The 18587-nt window shown below is 30.8% G+C and overlaps 8 protein-coding genes across 8 annotated transcripts; 6 read left to right on the top strand and 2 right to left on the bottom strand.

The window, feature by feature from the left end:
- Positions 1 to 1288: 1288 nt before the first annotated feature.
- Positions 1289 to 2360, top strand: BX663DRAFT_431945 (uncharacterized protein; the record flags this gene model as incomplete). The annotated part of the gene is made up of 3 exons (XM_051522896.1): positions 1289 to 1709; positions 1800 to 2251; positions 2322 to 2360. The coding sequence occupies 3 exons, from the start codon at positions 1289 to 1291 to the stop codon at positions 2358 to 2360; spliced, it is 912 nt and encodes a 303-aa protein (XP_051384384.1).
- Positions 2361 to 3720: 1360 nt separating this feature from the next.
- On the top strand, positions 3721 to 4734 carry BX663DRAFT_504928 (uncharacterized protein). The gene is made up of 2 exons (XM_051526990.1): positions 3721 to 4413; positions 4471 to 4734. The coding sequence occupies exons 1-2, from the start codon at positions 3772 to 3774 to the stop codon at positions 4618 to 4620; spliced, it is 792 nt and encodes a 263-aa protein (XP_051384383.1). The 5' UTR covers positions 3721 to 3771; the 3' UTR covers positions 4621 to 4734.
- On the bottom strand, positions 4651 to 7397 carry BX663DRAFT_504926 (uncharacterized protein). Its single transcript, XM_051526989.1, has 4 exons — positions 7327 to 7397; positions 6398 to 6955; positions 5855 to 6302; positions 4651 to 5784 (listed from the first exon to the last, which is right to left on the bottom strand). The coding sequence occupies exons 1-4, from the start codon at positions 7354 to 7356 to the stop codon at positions 4952 to 4954; spliced, it is 1869 nt and encodes a 622-aa protein (XP_051384382.1). The 5' UTR covers positions 7357 to 7397; the 3' UTR covers positions 4651 to 4951.
- Positions 7398 to 9007: 1610 nt separating this feature from the next.
- On the top strand, positions 9008 to 10035 carry BX663DRAFT_485214 (small GTPase superfamily; the record flags this gene model as incomplete). Its single annotated transcript, XM_051524598.1, has 6 exons — positions 9008 to 9055; positions 9110 to 9127; positions 9245 to 9266; positions 9320 to 9321; positions 9440 to 9567; positions 9678 to 10035. The coding sequence occupies 6 exons, from the start codon at positions 9008 to 9010 to the stop codon at positions 10033 to 10035; spliced, it is 576 nt and encodes a 191-aa protein (XP_051384381.1).
- A 1-nt stretch (position 10036) lies between these two features.
- Positions 10037 to 11383, bottom strand: BX663DRAFT_504920 (uncharacterized protein). Its single transcript, XM_051526988.1, has 2 exons — positions 10659 to 11383; positions 10037 to 10573 (listed from the first exon to the last, which is right to left on the bottom strand). Exons 1-2 carry the CDS (start codon positions 11318 to 11320, stop codon positions 10267 to 10269), a joined length of 969 nt encoding a protein of 322 aa, XP_051384380.1. The 5' UTR covers positions 11321 to 11383; the 3' UTR covers positions 10037 to 10266.
- Positions 11384 to 11803: 420 nt separating this feature from the next.
- Positions 11804 to 15552, top strand: BX663DRAFT_504908 (kinase-like domain-containing protein). The gene is made up of 15 exons (XM_051526987.1): positions 11804 to 12010; positions 12084 to 12185; positions 12249 to 12392; positions 12486 to 12609; positions 12668 to 12754; positions 12833 to 12913; positions 13048 to 13320; positions 13396 to 13488; positions 13559 to 13744; positions 13834 to 13982; positions 14041 to 14239; positions 14287 to 14395; positions 14458 to 14835; positions 14915 to 15249; positions 15334 to 15552. Exons 2-15 carry the CDS (start codon positions 12085 to 12087, stop codon positions 15472 to 15474), a joined length of 2400 nt encoding a protein of 799 aa, XP_051384379.1. The 5' UTR covers positions 11804 to 12010; position 12084; the 3' UTR covers positions 15475 to 15552.
- Positions 15553 to 15612: 60 nt separating this feature from the next.
- On the top strand, positions 15613 to 16789 carry BX663DRAFT_432080 (uncharacterized protein; the record flags this gene model as incomplete). The annotated part of the gene is made up of 3 exons (XM_051522904.1): positions 15613 to 15670; positions 15745 to 16002; positions 16104 to 16789. 3 exons carry the CDS (start codon positions 15613 to 15615, stop codon positions 16787 to 16789), a joined length of 1002 nt encoding a protein of 333 aa, XP_051384378.1.
- A 406-nt stretch (positions 16790 to 17195) lies between these two features.
- Positions 17196 to 18525, top strand: BX663DRAFT_504899 (mitochondrial carrier domain-containing protein). The gene is made up of 4 exons (XM_051526986.1): positions 17196 to 17365; positions 17435 to 17497; positions 17599 to 18249; positions 18310 to 18525. Exons 1-4 carry the CDS (start codon positions 17222 to 17224, stop codon positions 18388 to 18390), a joined length of 939 nt encoding a protein of 312 aa, XP_051384377.1. The 5' UTR covers positions 17196 to 17221; the 3' UTR covers positions 18391 to 18525.
- Positions 18526 to 18587: the final 62 nt, after the last annotated feature.

The raw sequence follows: 18587 nt of genomic DNA, 5'->3' as shown, positions 1-18587 counted from the left end.
TAGAGTCACGACTTGACGCTTACATTAAAAATTAAAGGAACATTACGTTTTCTTGTGTGTTTTCTTCTACAATATACTTAAGAGAAGGTATTCGTGGTTTCTAGCAGTATAACCAGATACAGATAATTCTTGTAGTTTTGTCAAATCTAGAAGATTCACTGTTATTTTACTTTTGTCCAAGTCTACTATAAACACAGATACCATAATTATAGATAATTTTTGCAGCAATACCAGCAGTAATATAACGTGAAGGTTTATTCGATGTATATTTTATGCTAAATAAATTTGATAGACATCATGCCGACATTCCAAGCAATAGTCAAATACAAAAAGAAATAATAATAAAACATGTAAACAACCAAAGCTTGTTGATTGCTATCGTAGCACTGCTTACTAGCCCATGCCAACAAACGTGAATGCTGCATTTATGCCTACATTCCAAGCAATAGTCAAATACAAAAAGAAATAATAATAAAACATGTAAACAACCAAAGCTTGTTGATTGCTATCGTAGCACTGCTTACTAGCCCATGCCAACAAACGTGAATGCTGCATTTATGCCCACATTCCAAGCAATAGTCAAATACAAAAAGAAATAATAATAAAACATGTAAACAACCAAAGCTTGTTGATTGCTATCGTAGCACTGCTTACTAGCCCATGCCAACAAACGTGAATGCTGCATTTATGCCCACATTCCAAGCGATAGTCAAATACAAAAAGAAATATAAAGGGAAAAAAGGCTGACGCGTTGCTCTGGAAAAAAAAATTAATCGTCACAATAGGGGTAATTATTGTAAGAAGATGACAGTCACCTTCCTAATTCGGATTATGCCCGCGGTCATCAATGGATGACTATGAAGATATGATACTATTGGTATGAATACCTATAAATAATTATATGTTTCCAATCCTTGTATATGTCCAAATCTATCTATATGCCGTTTATTATAAGAATGTAAATACTATAAAATTTTGATGAAATAAAACATTATTCAATTACTACTCAAATAACAGTCCTCTTATTACAATTATACGTGCACCATTTTTTCTCTGCCAATTTTTTTTAAAAAACACCATCGTAAAATGAAAACAAAAAGTTACTAGTTTTCTCCTTAATTCTAGATTTACTATGAATCCTATCTTGAACACAACTGAAGACAAAGACAAAATCAAGAGTATCATAAACAGATACCTTTCACAGAACACTATCTTGGATTGGAAGTATGAGCTTGCTTTGAAGGAATTAATCGACAAAAACCTATTGATGGAGCCTACTGAAGAAAATATGAAAGAACTTGGAAACATGTATTTGGAAGAGGTCTCTATCGTTTATGAGTCTAGACGTGAAGGATGTACTACTGAAGAGAATAGTAAGGTTGATATGCTCAATAATGATAGTTTTTTCAAGATATGCACCTCCCCTCAAATTCAAAAGTTACTACGTCTTGCTGCTTATTCGGCACAGGCTTTGAACGATGCAATTGATAATCGCCTTTCGTCAGCTAAAAACTCTCAAACCTCCAATGATCAGGAAGATAATGTTGAACACAGACATTACCAGACCCTATCTATTGATGAACAAATGATATTTCTTTGCGACAAGTTTGGTAACCAGGGCCATCTTGATCTCACCACTACTACTATAGCTAAGAGATTTGGAAAATCTATTAAAAATTTCGGTCTGAAGCTTCAACCAACTCTGATTCGTAAAGAAAGGGATATACTTCTTGAAATCGCCCAATGTACTGACATCACAAGTGTGAACAGACTTCTTACAAAGTTATACAGTGACATAGATATGAATCCAATGTGCCGTTACATCCGCTTGGCACTTTCCAACATGGTCGAACTCTGGTCTTCGGATAACCTTATCACTGCTGATCATAATGAGTCCTGGTACCGCACACATGTTTATGGCCCAGTCTTTGATAATGCGTTCATTTATGACAAGAACTTCATCACCAAACGAGCTGACTGTATTTCAAATATTACGAAGGAATTTGATGATATCACCAACCAGCGTGTTGATTTTATTTTACGCAACCTGAATGATGATACTGACTATCTTTCGGCAGAGGAAAAACCAGGCCTCAAAGGCGTCAAAAAAGATATTGGTAAAGGAAAGACCCTTCAAATGGCGATGCTACGCAAGTGGACCCAATATGTTGACAACAGCAGAATCTCCAACTTAGAGGCAATTACTTGCCAGTGGCAAGGTGTTAAGCTGCAGATAATGGGGACTAAATATGTTTCTCAGAACCATTCAATTAGCTACAATAAGGGGGTCTTTGTTGTACCAAAGATTGTGAATAACCTAGCGTCCTTCGCTCAAACTCTGGCTGCTGTCTTGTCCTTGAAACGTCTAGTGTACTTAAATTATCGTAAGATCAATGTTATCCTCGAAGCAAAAAGACGACACGATATAGAATTCATGCACTTTCAGGGAAGTGAGACAGATGATGATATTCTCCTTCGTTCAGACAGCACCGCTGGGTACGACAGCAACAACGATGAGCAAATTATCGACTTTGACTTAGAGGAAGACATCACAGAAGCTCTTCAAAATATCAAACACGACGATGATATCGTAACTGTCAAAGATTGGGAAGAGTTTGTGGTAAAAAGAGTAGCTAGTAGAAAAAGAAAGTTAGTTTAAAATTAACAAAATAAAAAATAAATTTGATATCTCCATTTTAAAAAAATTGAATGGAAACAGGAAGTTTCAATTGGTAGACAAAAAATTTGAATGGACTATGAGAAGTTTGATTGGCCAGAAAAAAGCTTGATTTCTATTTTTGAAAATCTTGAGTTTCAAACGCAAATCACTGTATATAAATATTGCTAAAAAATTTTTTAAAAAATAATAATAAAACTCAGAATTTAATCGTATATAAATATCGACAAAAGAGGGGGAGACTTTTTTTTTTTTTTCTAATATTATACTTCATATATTTACCACGTTTCGATTTTGCAAGTTTGCTGAATAATCGGTATATCTTTTCCTGAACGAAACAAGAGGTAACAAAGGGTTTGGCTTTATAATACTGTTTACTCTTTTTATGAGTAAATAGTTTCGCGGTCAATCTAAAGTTTTATTATTATTATAACGAAAATGAAAAAAAAAAAATTTTTTTAATTTCAAGATCCATCTAAAGTTAATTTTAATTCTTGACATTATTGTAATAATTTAATTTATTCGATTTGATTGATTTAATAATTCTGATTATAAGCTTATGCATGATTATTATAGCTTATTCTTATTATATATAAAAGGAAGAAACATGTATATGCATGTATACTATGTATAACGGAGCCATCTAATTTTTTTTTTTTTTGGCTGCTTCTTATACCGTAGTAGAAGTAATAAACAGAATCTATTATACACATATAATTCAAAAGGACAACTCCTTCAGCAATAATATGTGCAATCAATAAGGATATCAAATATTTTTTATAGTAATAGCTATAAAGAAGTAAATTGATTGTTATTAAAATATTTCATATAAATTGTACAATGTAACTTTTTTTTTTTATTTTTTTTTTCCCTCCCCCAACCCACAAGCCCCCCCCCCCTCCTCTTTTTCTTCTTTCTCTTTCTACTTAATATTTATATATTTATATACTAATTTATAAATATAAATATAAATAAATAGAGATAAATAAATATATATTTTTTTTCCTTTTCTTTTCTTTACACTTTTTTTTTTTTTTTTTTTTTTTTTTTTTTTCATTCTTTCTTTTCTACCTTTCTTTCATTAAACAGGAATAATGCCAGTAAAACGATATGAGTTCAATCCTCCATCCAATATAGACGCTATTCGTTCTAATATTATGCAACGTATTAAAAAAGAAAGATATACAACAAAATCATTAAACTTTGATAACGGACTTCCTTCTCCTCCAAGTGAAGCCTGTAGTACGTTTGAAGACGAAATAAGTTTAACTGAACCTGTTTCTCCAGTGGATAGTGTACCTGACTCACCTTTATTATCGACTCGAGTGGAGGAATCCTCTGATGCCATTCGTGAAAAGATTAAACTTTTAAAAGAAGAAAAACATAAATTATTTCAAACGATGAAGGACTTATTATCTCAGCCAAAGGATACAACTACAACGAATGCCATGACAACAAAGCCTACTATCGCAACCACCACCACTTCTTCTTCTTCTTCTTCCTCACTCAACTTACACCCTACTACTCCAATAAGACCCAATAACAACAACACAACGACGAGACCTCGTATTTCTGAATTTAACTGTAGATCGATATCTCGGTACAATTATCATGAGCGTAGATCTCCAACTCGATTCTACACCAATGATACTACTCGAGGATACCCTTATAATTCGACTATGACTAGTAGTCATCATCATCATCATTATCATCGTTCGTCTTCTTCTTTAAATATGGTAATAATACTAATAATAGTAAAAGAGTTCCGAGTTTATTAATAGTTTATTTTTTAGTCTTCTTCTTCCTCTCGTCGTAGTAGTTGTAGTAGTAGTAGTAACAACCCTTCTTACGTATCATCGCGATTAACAACAGTAACAAGTAATAACAATAGACCTGCAAACATACCTTCTTTTCGCTTAACAAGTCGATATTCAAGATATTAACTGAATAATGAAATTTCCCTCTCTCTCTTTCCCTCCTTTCTTTCTTTTTCTTCCCTCCTTTTATTTTGCTTTATTTTTATTTTTACTCTTTATACATATATATATATATATATTCATATATATTTATTTTGATACTTGTATTGTTATATAATTTATTAGTTTGTTCTGTATATATGAGAAGGGGAAGAGAGAAAGAAAAAAAAAGAAGGAGAGAGGAAGGATAGAGGAGGAAAGAAGAGTGTATTATTGAAATGTATAATAATAATAATAAAATGGATAACTCCATAATAAAGAAGAAGAAGCTTATTATGATGTGTTACTTTATTATGAACTACTCGTGTTTATGGAAACAATTATTACAATAGCCCTTTTTAAATAAATTGGCTGCATACTCTGTACATCCACATTCATTACATGTACAATGATTATTATTCATTTCAAAATAATCATTTGCTGGTACTTGCTGATTAGGTGTGGTACGTACCATATTTGAAGAAGAAGGAGGAGGAGGTGGTGGTAGCTGTCTTGTGGTGTTGTTAGTAGTAGTTGAATTACTGTTGCTACGTAAAGTAGGTGGTGGCGGAGGTGGGGCTCTCTTTGTAGTAGTAGAAGAGGGTTTCTTTTGTGGTACAGGAGAAGTAGAAGGAGTAATATGATTTGTAGTAGTAGTAGTAGTAGTAGTAGTAGTAGACAGATTACGTGTTGGTGATTGACTATGGTTGTTAGGGGATCGAACAGCAGTATAAGAGAATCCACCACGATGGTTCGAGGCAGTACGATTTGAGTCACCAAAAGGAGAACTATGTTCTACTTCTTCTTCTTCTTCTATACTTATTGAATTCATTCTATTATTATAACTTTGATCTGATTCATGACTAGTTGTAGTCAAGTTACTACTCATAGACTGTGTCATTACAGGCCTTGCAGGCATAGGTGGACCAGCACTTATGCTCTCTGTATAATTCACTGGGAAAATACCACAGCGTACAGTACCATGAGGATCTTGGATTTCTCCAACCCACCATCCTTCATCCACTTCTTCTAATACTTGAATAATATCACCTATATGGAATGATAATTCATCTGCATTTTCTCCTTCAAACTCATACATTGCTTTCCTTTGATTCTTTATACTTGGTCTATTATCCAAACTAGAAGCTTGTGCTGTTTATATGTATGTATATATTTATAAGCAAAAAAGAATAAAATAAAAAATGTTACTATCTTTACTTACATTGTCTACGAGGTAATGTAGGTGGAGTAGCGTTAATACGACTACTATGATTCATCAAAGGGGGTTGCTCATCATGTTCATTTAATTGACTTGAGCTTTTACGACTTAATGTCGGCATTCTTCTTGAAGTAGTATCTGTAGTACTACCACTTCTACTCATGGAGAGTCTTCTAGGTGAATTAGGATGATTCATGGTGGTTGTTGCAGATCGTGAAACCGAGAGTACGGCTCCGCTGTTATAAGAAGTGACATCATCTCCACTATTTGAATGATTACTTAAAGTACGAGATAGGATAGTAGGGTTGCGTCGAGGCAATGAACGTGCATACATATCTTGTGATTGAGGATTAGTCCAGTTGGTTTTAACATCATTCAATAGTTCTAAAGAACGAGAAAAATATTCAATTTGAACATCTAATAAACTTTGAAGTGCTTCACAATGATCGTCCTTTTTTTTATATATATATATAGGGTAAAGAAAAAAAAACATGATTATCACTCTATATCTACATATACATAGATACTATATGTATTATAATTTACCTCGAATTCTTGTAAAGAAACCATCTTTTGAATTACATCATATTCTGAATCTTCATATTTCATTTTCGATGCTTGCATTTCTTGTTCTAATTCGGGCTTTTCCTTTTTTGACTTTTGTAAACGACTCAGTTTGGAATCGTAATCTAAACGGCGTGATTCTAATTTCTTACGTAACGATTGATATTCCTTAAATAACTGTAAGCCTTCCTCTAATTTTTCAATGTATTGAGATTTCATGACATCCGCATACTCTTCCTGAAAGGCAGCGATCTTTGATTGAGCTTGACCCAAATTGATGGTAGCGATACCTAAGGGAGTCTCCTCGACAAATTCATTACCATAATTATTTAAAGAGACACCAAAGATATCACCCACTAAACGTTTTGATTTATTATCTTCCGGAGAGATCTTTCTCTTCAGGAGTTGTTGGTGCAAAATCAATGTAGATGCATATAACTTTTCATAAGCTACACGTTTCCTTTCTGTCTCCACCTCAAGACGTTGAAAGTCTTCCGTCTGTAACGTGATTTTGGCCGAACCAAACTTTTCTCCTGTCCACTAACGATTCAATTTAAATAAATATAAATATAAGAATGGATATATTTATAAATATATAATAATAATAATAATGATTCCTTCATCTCCGAAAATAAAACATGTTCCGTTTTTTTTTCCTTATACTTCTTTTAGAGAAATGTTTATCATATACATATTTGTAAAGAGAGTAAAAGAGAAGGAGGGAGTGAGAGAGGGAGTGAAAGAGGAAGAAAGAAAGAAAGAGAAGGAGACATTTACATTCAATCTTTACAAAAAAAAAAAAAGAAAAAAAAAGAGAAAAAAAAAAGAAAAATGCTTTCTTTCTCTCTCTTGTCGAGACTTATTTTATAGGAGACTTTGTTTTTTTTAATATGGATGTATTTTTATTTTACCTGCTTAAGCTTCCCTATATTTTTAATCATTATGAGGTTTTTTTTTCTTTTTTTTTTTTGTTAAAAAAAAAAAGGAAAAATAATAAAAGAAAAAAAAAAAAACTGGAGAAGGTATTTATTTATTTATTTATTTATTTTTTTAAAAAAAAAGACGAAAAATGCAGTAAAGTTATTGTCGGAACAAAAAAAAAAAAAAAAAAAAAAAAGAAAAAAAAAAAGTACAAAACAAAATAAGAAATTACAAGTCACAATGCAAGTTCTTTATATCTTGCATTCTCTATTAACGTCCAGCAGCAGTCCAGACCGTAGATAACACAGACTTACATGAAAAGAGAAAAAAAAAAGATGCTAATTTCAATCAAAAATGATGTATACAAAAATAATTAACGATACTACAAAGTTGAGAGAAAACGTTAATAAACCGAAAATTAGAGGTTGTACAATAATAATGATTATCTGATCCACACGTGGGTTGTTATTATTATTAGAGTGAATCATTCGATAAAGAAGAAGTTTATTTTTTTTTTCTTTTTCTTTAAAAAAAAAAAGACATTAAAAAAGATTGAATTATTTACCAATGAAATGACCTTTTTTTTTTCTTTTTCTGTTTTTTTCTTTCTCTTCTAAATGCATTAAATAGAAGAATTTCTCATTCTCGTTTGTTCTATAAACTATGATTGTTATGAAACTCAACTAATAATTGCATTTGTATCACATCAGAAAAGAAGAACAACAGAAACCACTGGCGGAAAAGAACAGAAACACGGGGAAAGAACAGAAACAGCGAGAGAGCTTTCATGATTATAAACAAGTAGTTAGTAGTCGTACTTTCCACGAATAGATGCTACTAGGAATCATTTTCATATGACATACTACGTTTCCATGTAGATCTCCTTTATCAGCAGTAATAGCAGCTCCGATGCAAGATAATAAACTTTATTTGTTGATAAAGACTTACAGGTAATCAGTCATAAGGACCCTTTTCTTCAAACACAAAAGGGAATAAAGTTTGCATAACAGTACAATCGTAAATTTGAAATCACTTCTTCGTAAAGAAAGTATATTTAATAGGCGTATAAATAGCTTTGATATAAATGTATGTATACAACTGCTTTACATACACTTGTTATTAAGAAAGATTGCTTATTTAAAAATGATTGGAGCAAATAAGATTTGTAAAAAAAAAATTACGAATGAAAAGAAGAGAACTGGGATAAATATTAATTTTGTTTTATTTTATTTTATTTTTTCCCTTTCTTTTCTTTCTTTCTTATTCTTATTCCTACTTTTTTCACTCTTTCTTTCTTTTTTTTATATTCATTCATTCCCTTTTATTTTATTTAAGGAAACGATTACTGTAATTTATTCAAGTCTTTATACAAGGTAAATTATTCAAATTAAGCATGTACATAAAGTGGGAGAGAGAGAGAGAGAGAGAGAGTAACAAAAATATATAAATAAATAAATATATATTCATGTAAACATTAACTAATTCAAATGCATTTCTTAATTTCACCATTACTACTATTAAAACAAAAAATAAATAAAATAAATATCTCGTGGTTTTTAACCTGGCAACAAACGTGCTAACAAATCATTATTGTCACACCTTGTTTATTTATCAGCCTAATTTAATTAATAATAATAATAAAAATAATAATAATAATAATAATAAACCAAAATGATGCTTTACAAGTTAGTAGTTCTTGGTGATGGTGGCGTAGGAAAGGTAAGTTTATTAATATTAAAATGTATTTTATTTTATTTATTTTGTTTTATATAGACTGCTTTAACAATTCAAGTATAAAAAAAAAAATCATCTATTTATTTGCAATTACTTATTCTTTTTTTTTTTTTTTTTTTTTTTTTTTTTTTTTTTTTTTATATACATATAAATATATGAATATACACATATTAGTTATGCCTTAATCACTTTGTTGGTAATATTACACATATACATTTACTTGTTTTACTCATTTTATTTATTTTATAGAGGTAAATAAAATGTGATATATATACATATATACATATATACATATATATATCCATATACACATATACACATATATACATATATACATACAACGTGAAAATGACTAAATCATTATCTCAGACATATGATCCTACAATTGAAGATTCATATCGTAAACAAGTCGTTATTGATGATCAACCTTGTGTACTTGAAGTATTAGATACTGCAGGTCAAGAAGAATATACAGCATTAAGAGATCAATGGATTCGGTATATATACATATATAATCGAAAGAGAAAGAGAGAAAACAAAAATATATATGTACATATACATATGTATATATTATATCAATTAACCAATATATATATATATATAATAGAGATGGTGAGGGCTTCTTATTAGTTTATTCAATCGCTTCCCGTTCTACTTTTGAACGTATTGAACGCTTTCGTAACCAGATATTTAGAGTAAAAGATGTCGATAATGTACCAATGATGTTAGTCGGCAATAAATGCGATAAAGTGACAGAAAGAGAAGTGACTCGAGAAGAAGGTGCAGCAATGGCTAAACAATTAGCATGTGATTTTATTGAAACCTCTGCAAAGACATGTGTCAATGTAGAAAGATCATTTTATCAAGTTGTGAAAGCGATTAGAGCTCAAAGAGAGGGTTTAAATACGGGTGGTCCCAAGGGAAAGAATAAGAAGAAAAAGAAGAATAAATGTTTTATTTTGTAGTTTATTGTATTCATTCATGTGTGTAATCTATATGTAATTTGTTAAGAGAGAATAAGATATAGAGTATATATGTATATATATATATATATATTTTGTAGCACTCATTTAATTTCTACACTTTGTTCTTCTTTCCTGCCTACTAAGAAAAAAGGAGGGTCTCAAGAAAATAATAAATAAATACTTGTTTAGAATGAATGAATGAATAAATAGGATATTATATCCATTTCTTATTTAATCGTCTTGTCTTTTTTTTGTCAATTTTGCAAGTTCTAATTCAAGTTCAACTTTTTTAATCGCCAAACTATCACGTTCTAAATTAATCTTTGCGAGTTGTATAGCATATTGCATTTTATATCGTTCGTGTTCTGCTTGTTTAGCTGCATAACGGGCTATTTTAACTCTCTTTGATTCCTCTTCCTCTTCTCTTGATCTTTTCAATGAGAATTGCCTCATCGTACTTTGATCTAATGAAGAAGAAGAAGAAGGGGAAGGAAGAGGTAAATCAATGATAGAAGAAGAGGATACACGTGGAAGGTTCCTAAAGATAAAAAAAAACTCATTTGAATATTGAATACAGTGATTTATATATACATATATATATATATATAGAAGAAGAAGAATACCATGATGTTGTTGCTGTTGTTGTCGTCGTCGAAGTATGATTAGGATTAGATAAAGGCCTTAATGGCTGACTATCTTCATTCGTCAAGTGAGGCGGTAAAAGTGGATTTGAGTAATTTTTATTATTATGATCAAGTGTTGATATAATAATATCATTACTATCAAGACGAGAAGAAGATGGTAAATGATAATGTCTATTAGTAGGTGAGTGATTGATTGAATCATTTTGTTGTATACCACCGAATAATTGTTTACATTCTTTATAGAACTTGTTGACTTCTTTTACTTTATCATTTATCATTGCTTCATTATGATGATCAAGTTGTAACCTTAGTTGTTCTGCTTCTCGAAACGCCTTTTCTAGTGCCATCAATTTTGACCTAATAGAGATAGCCATATATTCGTCTCCATTAAATAATACCTTGGCTACTTCACGACATGCCTGTGCTTTATTACGTACTAATTTTCCTTCATTTTCTGGTAATGTTAACCAATGTAATATTCTTCTTACTTCATTATCTGACCAATATTTATAATTTCTGGGCTTTTTTAATGAATGATGAGGATGATGATGATATTGTTCCTGACTTTGTTCAATAGAAGAAGAAGCTAATGAATCTGGCGTTAATTTAATATCTTGTGAAGGTGAATCTGTGATTGACATAGAAAAAGGAAGAATATATATGTATATATATTTAAAAGAGAGAAAGAAAGAAAGAAAAAAAAAGGACATGTTATAGTTGTAGCAATAGTAATAGTATTTATAGTTGCCCTCTCTCTCTCTTTTTTTTTTTTTTTTTTTTTTTTTTTTTTCAAAAACCGAAGAAGAATACTCATGTCTATAAAATAACACTACTGCTTGTTTGCTTGCTTGCTTGGAATCTTAACTACGATAATAGCTCTGTTGTTGCTAACTTATATTTACACACCATTCTATTATAAATAAATGTTATAAGGGCTTTCTAAAATATACACTTGTATCATCAAAATGTGTCCTTTTTTGTTATAAAGAAAAAGAAGGGTCCCCTCATTTGTTAAGGTTGTTTCAGTTGATAATAAATCATTATTATATGTTTCATAATACAAGTCACAAAATATATGATCATCATTTTTTTTTCTTTTTTTTTTTTCTTTTCCTTTTTTTTTTTTTTTTTTTACTTGATCAACCCAGTTAATTAAATAAGAATGGATTTTTCATATTGTTTAACAAAAGATGTACAATTACCTGTCACTATTCGAATGTCAGTTTATTTATATATACACATACTATTTTTTTAACTGAATATACCTATATCTATATATGTGTATATAGTTCGACTTTAGAAGGAAAATATGGTTCCGACCAAGATAATGAGTAAATTTGCATAATTTTTTACATTGATGCAATAGACATGAATTTGTTTAATCTCATCAATATAATACTATAGAATGTTACCTGAATTATATGTAACTGTTCAAATATTCGGTGATAATAAACCTTTAACTGTACCTGTAAAAACGAGTTATAAACCTTTTAAACATCATTGGAGGTACACTTATAATAATAATAATAGTAATAAACTAGAAATTTATTCTACTACTATTGCATCTAGTTGGAATGAATGGTTGACTTTACCTATTAAATATTGTGAATTACCTTCATCAGCACAGTTTGCTATCACAGTATGGGATACTATTGGGCCACGTAAAGTGAAGCCTGTTGGAGGAACTACACTACAAATATTTAGCAAACAATTGTAAGCCCCCTTTTTTTTTTCTTCATTTCTTTCATCATTTCTTTGTTTCTTTTTCTTTTTTAAAAAAAAAAGTTGCCTTATTCATATTTATAGTACACTTCGAAAGGGTAAGCATAAATTATATCTTTGGGCAAACTGTGAAGCAGATGGAAATCATAATACGTCTACACCAAGTAAATTAAAAAAGAATGATAATGAAATGGATAAACTTGAAAAAGTAAGTTTTACCTTAAATAAATTAACCAACTACTTATTTATCTTTTATATATGTATAGCTTGTTAAGCGATACGATTGTGGTGATATATGCCCTGAAGAATGGCTTGATGTGATGGCGTTTAGACAAATCGAAAATATTCATAAAGTATTTAAATTGAATTCCCCTCTACCTTTCCCTTTTAATAGCATTTCCATTCGTTTACTAACTTGCATTCTTGTTTAGAAAGTATCTCATACCTTGACTGACTTGGCTTTGTATGTTGATCTACCTAAATTTGATTTCCCTATTGTGTACGGTGAAATGGTAAAAAAAAAAAATTCCAGAAAGAGAGAGAAAGAAAGAAAGAAAGAAAGACTTTCATTCCTTTTTTTTTCATCCTATATTATATTTATTTACATACTTTCCTTCCTTTGTTACTCTATTTTTTGTTTAATTAGGAATACGATTTACCGGGACCTTTTTCTTTTACATCAGCAATAACTGGGACAGAGCAGCCACAAATTCCTCTGAGGACAGCTTTAAGTCAACAAATCTATCCTGAGACTATAAATCATCATCATGTATCACATCAATATTCTCTTGTACTTGATCCTGATATACAAAGAGACAATCCAGTAGAAGCCAAACATCGTCGTTTAGTACGTAGTCATCGTAATGGTCCTCTTGATCGAGATCTTAAGCCAAATCCTAAAATACGTGATGAATTAAACGTAAGACATATACATCTATGTGTATAAAGAATACTTTTTTTTTTTCTTAAAGAAAAAGTTTACTTTTATTTATAGAGTATCATGTCATATCCACCAACTCAAAACTTGACACCAGAAGAAAAGGATTTAGTTTGGAAATTTAGATTTTATCTTACCAGAGAAAAAAGAGTAAAAAAAAAAAGAATGAAAAAAAGATAAAAAAAAAAAAAGTTTTAATTCTTTTCCCTCTCCTGATAAGGCTTTAACAAAATTCTTGAAATGTGTCGTTTGGACAGATCCTATCGAAATTAGACAAGCAGTTGATTTATTACCTCTTTGGGTCGATATTGATGTTGATGATGCTTTAGAGCTTCTAGGAAAAGAATTTGAAAATAGAGCAGTTCGTTCTTATGCTGTTAATCAATTAAAAAAGGCCGATGATGATGTATGTGTGTGTGTTTTTTTTATTATTATTTTAGTTGTATATACATTTATATGTTATATAAACTATCATATACACATATATTATTATAGGATCTGTTATTATATTTGTTACAATTAGTTCAAGCTTTAAAATTTGAATATACAGATGATAAGGATCCTGATCCAAATAGCTCTTCTCTTGTTCAATTCTTGATTGATCGTGCTATAAGTAATCCTATTCTAGGCACTTACTTACATTGGTAAAATAAATACAAAAAAAAAAAGTCAAATATACACTGATTATGTTCTATTACTTAGGTATGTTATGGTAGAATGTGCAGATAAAGTATATGGTAAATTATACGCCAAGGTCGCCTATCATTATTTTCAAGATCTTTTAGAGATACCCAATGGTTATAACAGAAGAGATGGATTAAGAAGTCAAGGTGAACTGATTGCTCAACTCTCAAAATTAGCTATGGAAGTTCGTACGATGAAAGAGCCTCGACTTAAGAAGGTATAAATGATTCTTTAGTAGAATATATACTCATCTTTTTTATTCAGATTGATCAATTAAGAGCTAAAATAGTAGATCCCAAAAGAAAGCTTTCAGAATTTAGTGCTTTAACTCTTCCACTAGATCCTACAAAGACTGTTATTGGCATTATTCCTTGTAAGATAATATAATGTATAATGTTCTAAAACTAATATCTTTCTTTTTTTTTTTCTTATTAGCTAAATCAAGTGTATTTAATAGTAATCTTCAGCCTTTAAGGATCACATTTCAATGTGTAGACGGTTCAGAATATCCAATTATTTTTAAATTTGGTGATGATTTACGACAAGATCAGTTGGTCATTCAAATCATTTCCTTGATGGATAAACTGTTACTGAAAGAGAATTTAGATCTAAAGTTAACTCCTTATAAAGTATTAGCCACTGGTGTTGATCAAGGTTTGATGCAATTCATTCATTCAAGTTCTTTAGCAACTGTTTTAAATGAACATCAAAATAATGTCTTGAGTTACTTTCAGAAACATCATCCTAGTTCTGAACCGGGAAATGTATATGGTATTGATCCTAAAGTAATGGAAACTTATACACGCAGTTGTGGTAAATGAACAAAAAAAAAAAAAGGACATTGACTAATTCGCACATGTATACTAATGGATAACAATAATCACATGAATAGCTGGATATTGTGTTATTACATATTTATTAGGTGTAGGTGATCGACATTTAGATAATTTATTATTATCTCCTGATGGTCATCTATTTCATGTTGATTTCGGTTTTATTCTTGGTCGAGATCCAAAGCCTTTTCCTCCACCCATGAAGTTATGTAAAGAAATGATTGAAGCCATGGGAGGAGCTAATTCACCTCATTATTTAAATTTCCAACAATATTGTTATACTGCCTTCACAACTTTACGTAGGAATGCTAATCTCATTTTGAACTTGTTTTCTTTGATGGTTGATGCCAACATTCCTGACATTAAAATTGAACCTGAAAAAGCCGTAATGAAAGTAAAGTCCATGACAATTCTAGTCTATCAAGTGCTTTTTTTTTTCTTTTGATAACCTCATTTCATTTTATTTATTTATTTTTAGGTACAAGAAAAGTTTAGACTTGATTTATCTGAAGAAGCAGCTATTGCTTATTTTAGAGGATTGATATCAGAAAGTGTAAATGCATTATTTCCACAAATAATGGAAACAGTACACAAATGGGCTCAGTATTGGAGAAGATAATAATCACATGAAATTTAAGACTTTGTTTTTAGTCATCTTTTATTTAACTGGGAAATAAATATTTCATTTGTTTACTCTCCTTTTTTTTTTTTTTTTTTTTGGTTTCCTTTTCTTCTTTATTAGAAGTGATAAATAATAATGGGTCTTAAAACTAAACTTACGGAAATGCTTGGTATCAAGCATCCTATTGTACAAGGTATAGATATTACCTACTGTAGATATTTGCTTTATTCATTGACTTTAAATTTCTATTTCAATGATTATTAAAAGGTGGCATGCAATATGTGGGTACAGCTGAGATGGCTTCAGCTGTTTCTAATGCAGGAGCTCTAGGTATTCTTACTGCATTAACACAACCTACACCAGAAGCTCTTTGTGCAGAGATTAAACGTTGTCGCCAAATGACAGATAAGCCATTTGGAATCAATCTAACCTTCTTACCTGCCATCGTACCTCCTCCTTATGAAGAATATGCTAAAACCATCATAAATGAGGGAATCAAAGTTGTTGAAACAGCCGGAAACAACCGTAAATAATACATATACATACATACATACATACATACATGTATATATACATTTATATGAATTCATGATGTTTCTCCTTCCCCCTTTTTTTTTTGCTTATAGCTGGTAAATATATTAAAATGTTTAAAGAGGCTGGTGTGATCGTTCTTCATAAATGTACATCGATTCGTCATGCTTTATCCGCACAAAAATTGGGAGTTGATTTTATCTCAATGGATGGTTATGAATGTGCAGGACATCCTGGTGAAGATGATGTAACTGCGTTAATTCTATTAGCTAAAGCAGCCAAGAAATTAGATATCCCCTATATTGCCTCAGGTGGATTTGGTGATGGTGCAGGTTTAGCTGCAGCCCTTGCCTTAGGAGCTGAGGGTATTAATATGGGGACACGTTTTATGTGTACAGTAGAAGCACCTATTCATCAAAATATCAAGGAAGCTATGGTCAAGGCGGATGAACGTTCAACTGCCCTCGTCTTTCGTCCCTTCCGTAACACATCACGTATCTTTAAGAATACAATTGCGATGGAAGTCAATGCACGTGAAAAAGACCCTAATGTTCAATTTGAAGATGTACGTGAACTTGTTTCTGGTGCTCGTGGTAAACAAGTCTATACGACAGGTGATCCTAACTTTGGTGTTTGGACAGCAGGTCAAGTTCTAGGTATTATTGAAGACATACCTACTTGTGATGTATTAGTCTCTCGTATTGTAAATGATGCTGAAGCTATTATCAAGCAACGTTTGAATAAATTCGTCATCACCTCTCCTCCTTCAAGCAAATTATAAAATAAAATTAAATACGTATTTAAATAACCGTGAGTCATACAATGTAACCTGTCAAAACATGACTTGTAGCAGTCATAAACAAAGCAAAAAAAAAAAAAAAAAAAAGAAAAAAAAGCTTGTTTAGAAAGAGAGAAAAAAATGATTATGTTTTCGTTAAAGAAGTTGGCAAGTCTTTTTTTTTTTTTCGTTTACTTTTATTCTAGCTAACCTTCCTTTCAAAAAAAAAAAAAAAAAAAAAAAAAAGAAAAAACAAAAGAAAACAAAAAATAAATGGTTTATTATGAAAATTTATATTTCCGATTGTTACCTATTTTTTTTTTTTTTTTTTTTTTTTTTTTGAAAGCCCCCCAGGAACAACATAATAAATAAAGATATTTTTTTTTTAAACATTTTTTTTTTTTTTTTTTTTTTTTTCGTCCACAAATTCTTGTAATGTCTCCTCCTCCTGTTGCTTCTGGAAAATCAGAATCTGGTTTAGCACGTTTTGCAGGTAGTGCCAGTTCTGGTGTCCTTGAATTAATCATTTTTCACCCTGTGGACACAGTGGCTAAACGTTTAATGAGTAACCAAACAAAAGTAAGATATAAAATTATAAAGATGTGATACATGTCATTTATTCTCCTTTTCTTACTTTCTTTCTTTTAGATTTGGTCTTCTGCTCGTACTTTTGGTGAAAATAAGACTATTATTGATCAAATTATTTTCAAGGCAAGTGCATTTAATAACAGGGGGTGGATGGGTGGGTGTTATATGGGAGGGGGGGTGAAAGGAATAGAAACAAAAAAGATGATAACCTCATGGAAAAATAGGAAGCAGCCAATGCAGGATTCTTAAAGAAATATGCATCTCTTTTCCCAGGTCTTGGTTTTGCAGCAGGATATAAAGTCGCCCAAAGAGTTTATAAATTTGGTGGTCAACCTTTTGTTAAAGATTATTTGAATCAACATCACAAAGATCTATTTGTGAATGCATTTGGTGAGAAGACAGGTAAAACAATGATGCATGCTACAGCAGGCAGTTTGGTCGGCATTGGTGAAATTGCATTATTGCCATTAGATGTTTTAAAGATCAAGCGACAAACGAATCCCGACGCATTCCGTGGTCGTGGTTTCTTAAAGATTGTAAAAGATGAAGGTATGGGTTTATATCGTGGTGCTGGTTGGACAGCAGCTCGTAATGCCCCTGGTTCTTTTGCTCTCTTTGGTGGTTCTGCTTTTGTAAAAGAATATTTATTTAGCTTAAGCGATTACAGTCAAGCTACTTTCTTTCAAAACTTTTGTGCCTCTATTGGTGGTGCTGTGGCTTCGATTACGGTGGCTGCTCCTTTAGATGTCGTAAAGACACGTATTCAGAATCGTAACTTTGAAAACCCTGAGTCTGGATTCAAGATTGTAAAGGATCTTATCAAGTATGAAGGATTCGGTGGCTTCTTTAAGGGTTTAACTCCCAAAATCTTGGTGGTAAGTTAAACAACATTCCAATTGTATTTTATTTTTTTTTATTAAAACATCCCCAAATAGGTTGGTCCCAAGTTGATTTTCAGTTTTACTGTTGCTCAACAATTGATTCCTGTCTTCCATAAACTATTTAACGGCAAATAAAAATTTGCATTTGTATGTATCTCTTCTATGTCATCTCCTTTGTAGTATATGCATGCACATATTATTAGATAATAATAAGTTTTCTTTTTTATAACAAAATAAAAATATCAATTTTTGATTGGTTTAAATAACGTATACATGTCATATTCTATAAATAGTTTTTTTTTTTTTTTTTTTTTTTTTTTTTTTTTTTTTTG

Source organism: Cokeromyces recurvatus (assembly GCF_025118155.1).
Source record: "Cokeromyces recurvatus strain NRRL 2243 chromosome Unknown BX663scaffold_8, whole genome shotgun sequence".
Taxonomy (NCBI): domain Eukaryota; kingdom Fungi; phylum Mucoromycota; class Mucoromycetes; order Mucorales; family Mucoraceae; genus Cokeromyces; species Cokeromyces recurvatus.
The sequence above is the reverse complement of the archived record's forward strand: the minus strand, read 5'-3'. Positions and strand labels throughout refer to the sequence as shown.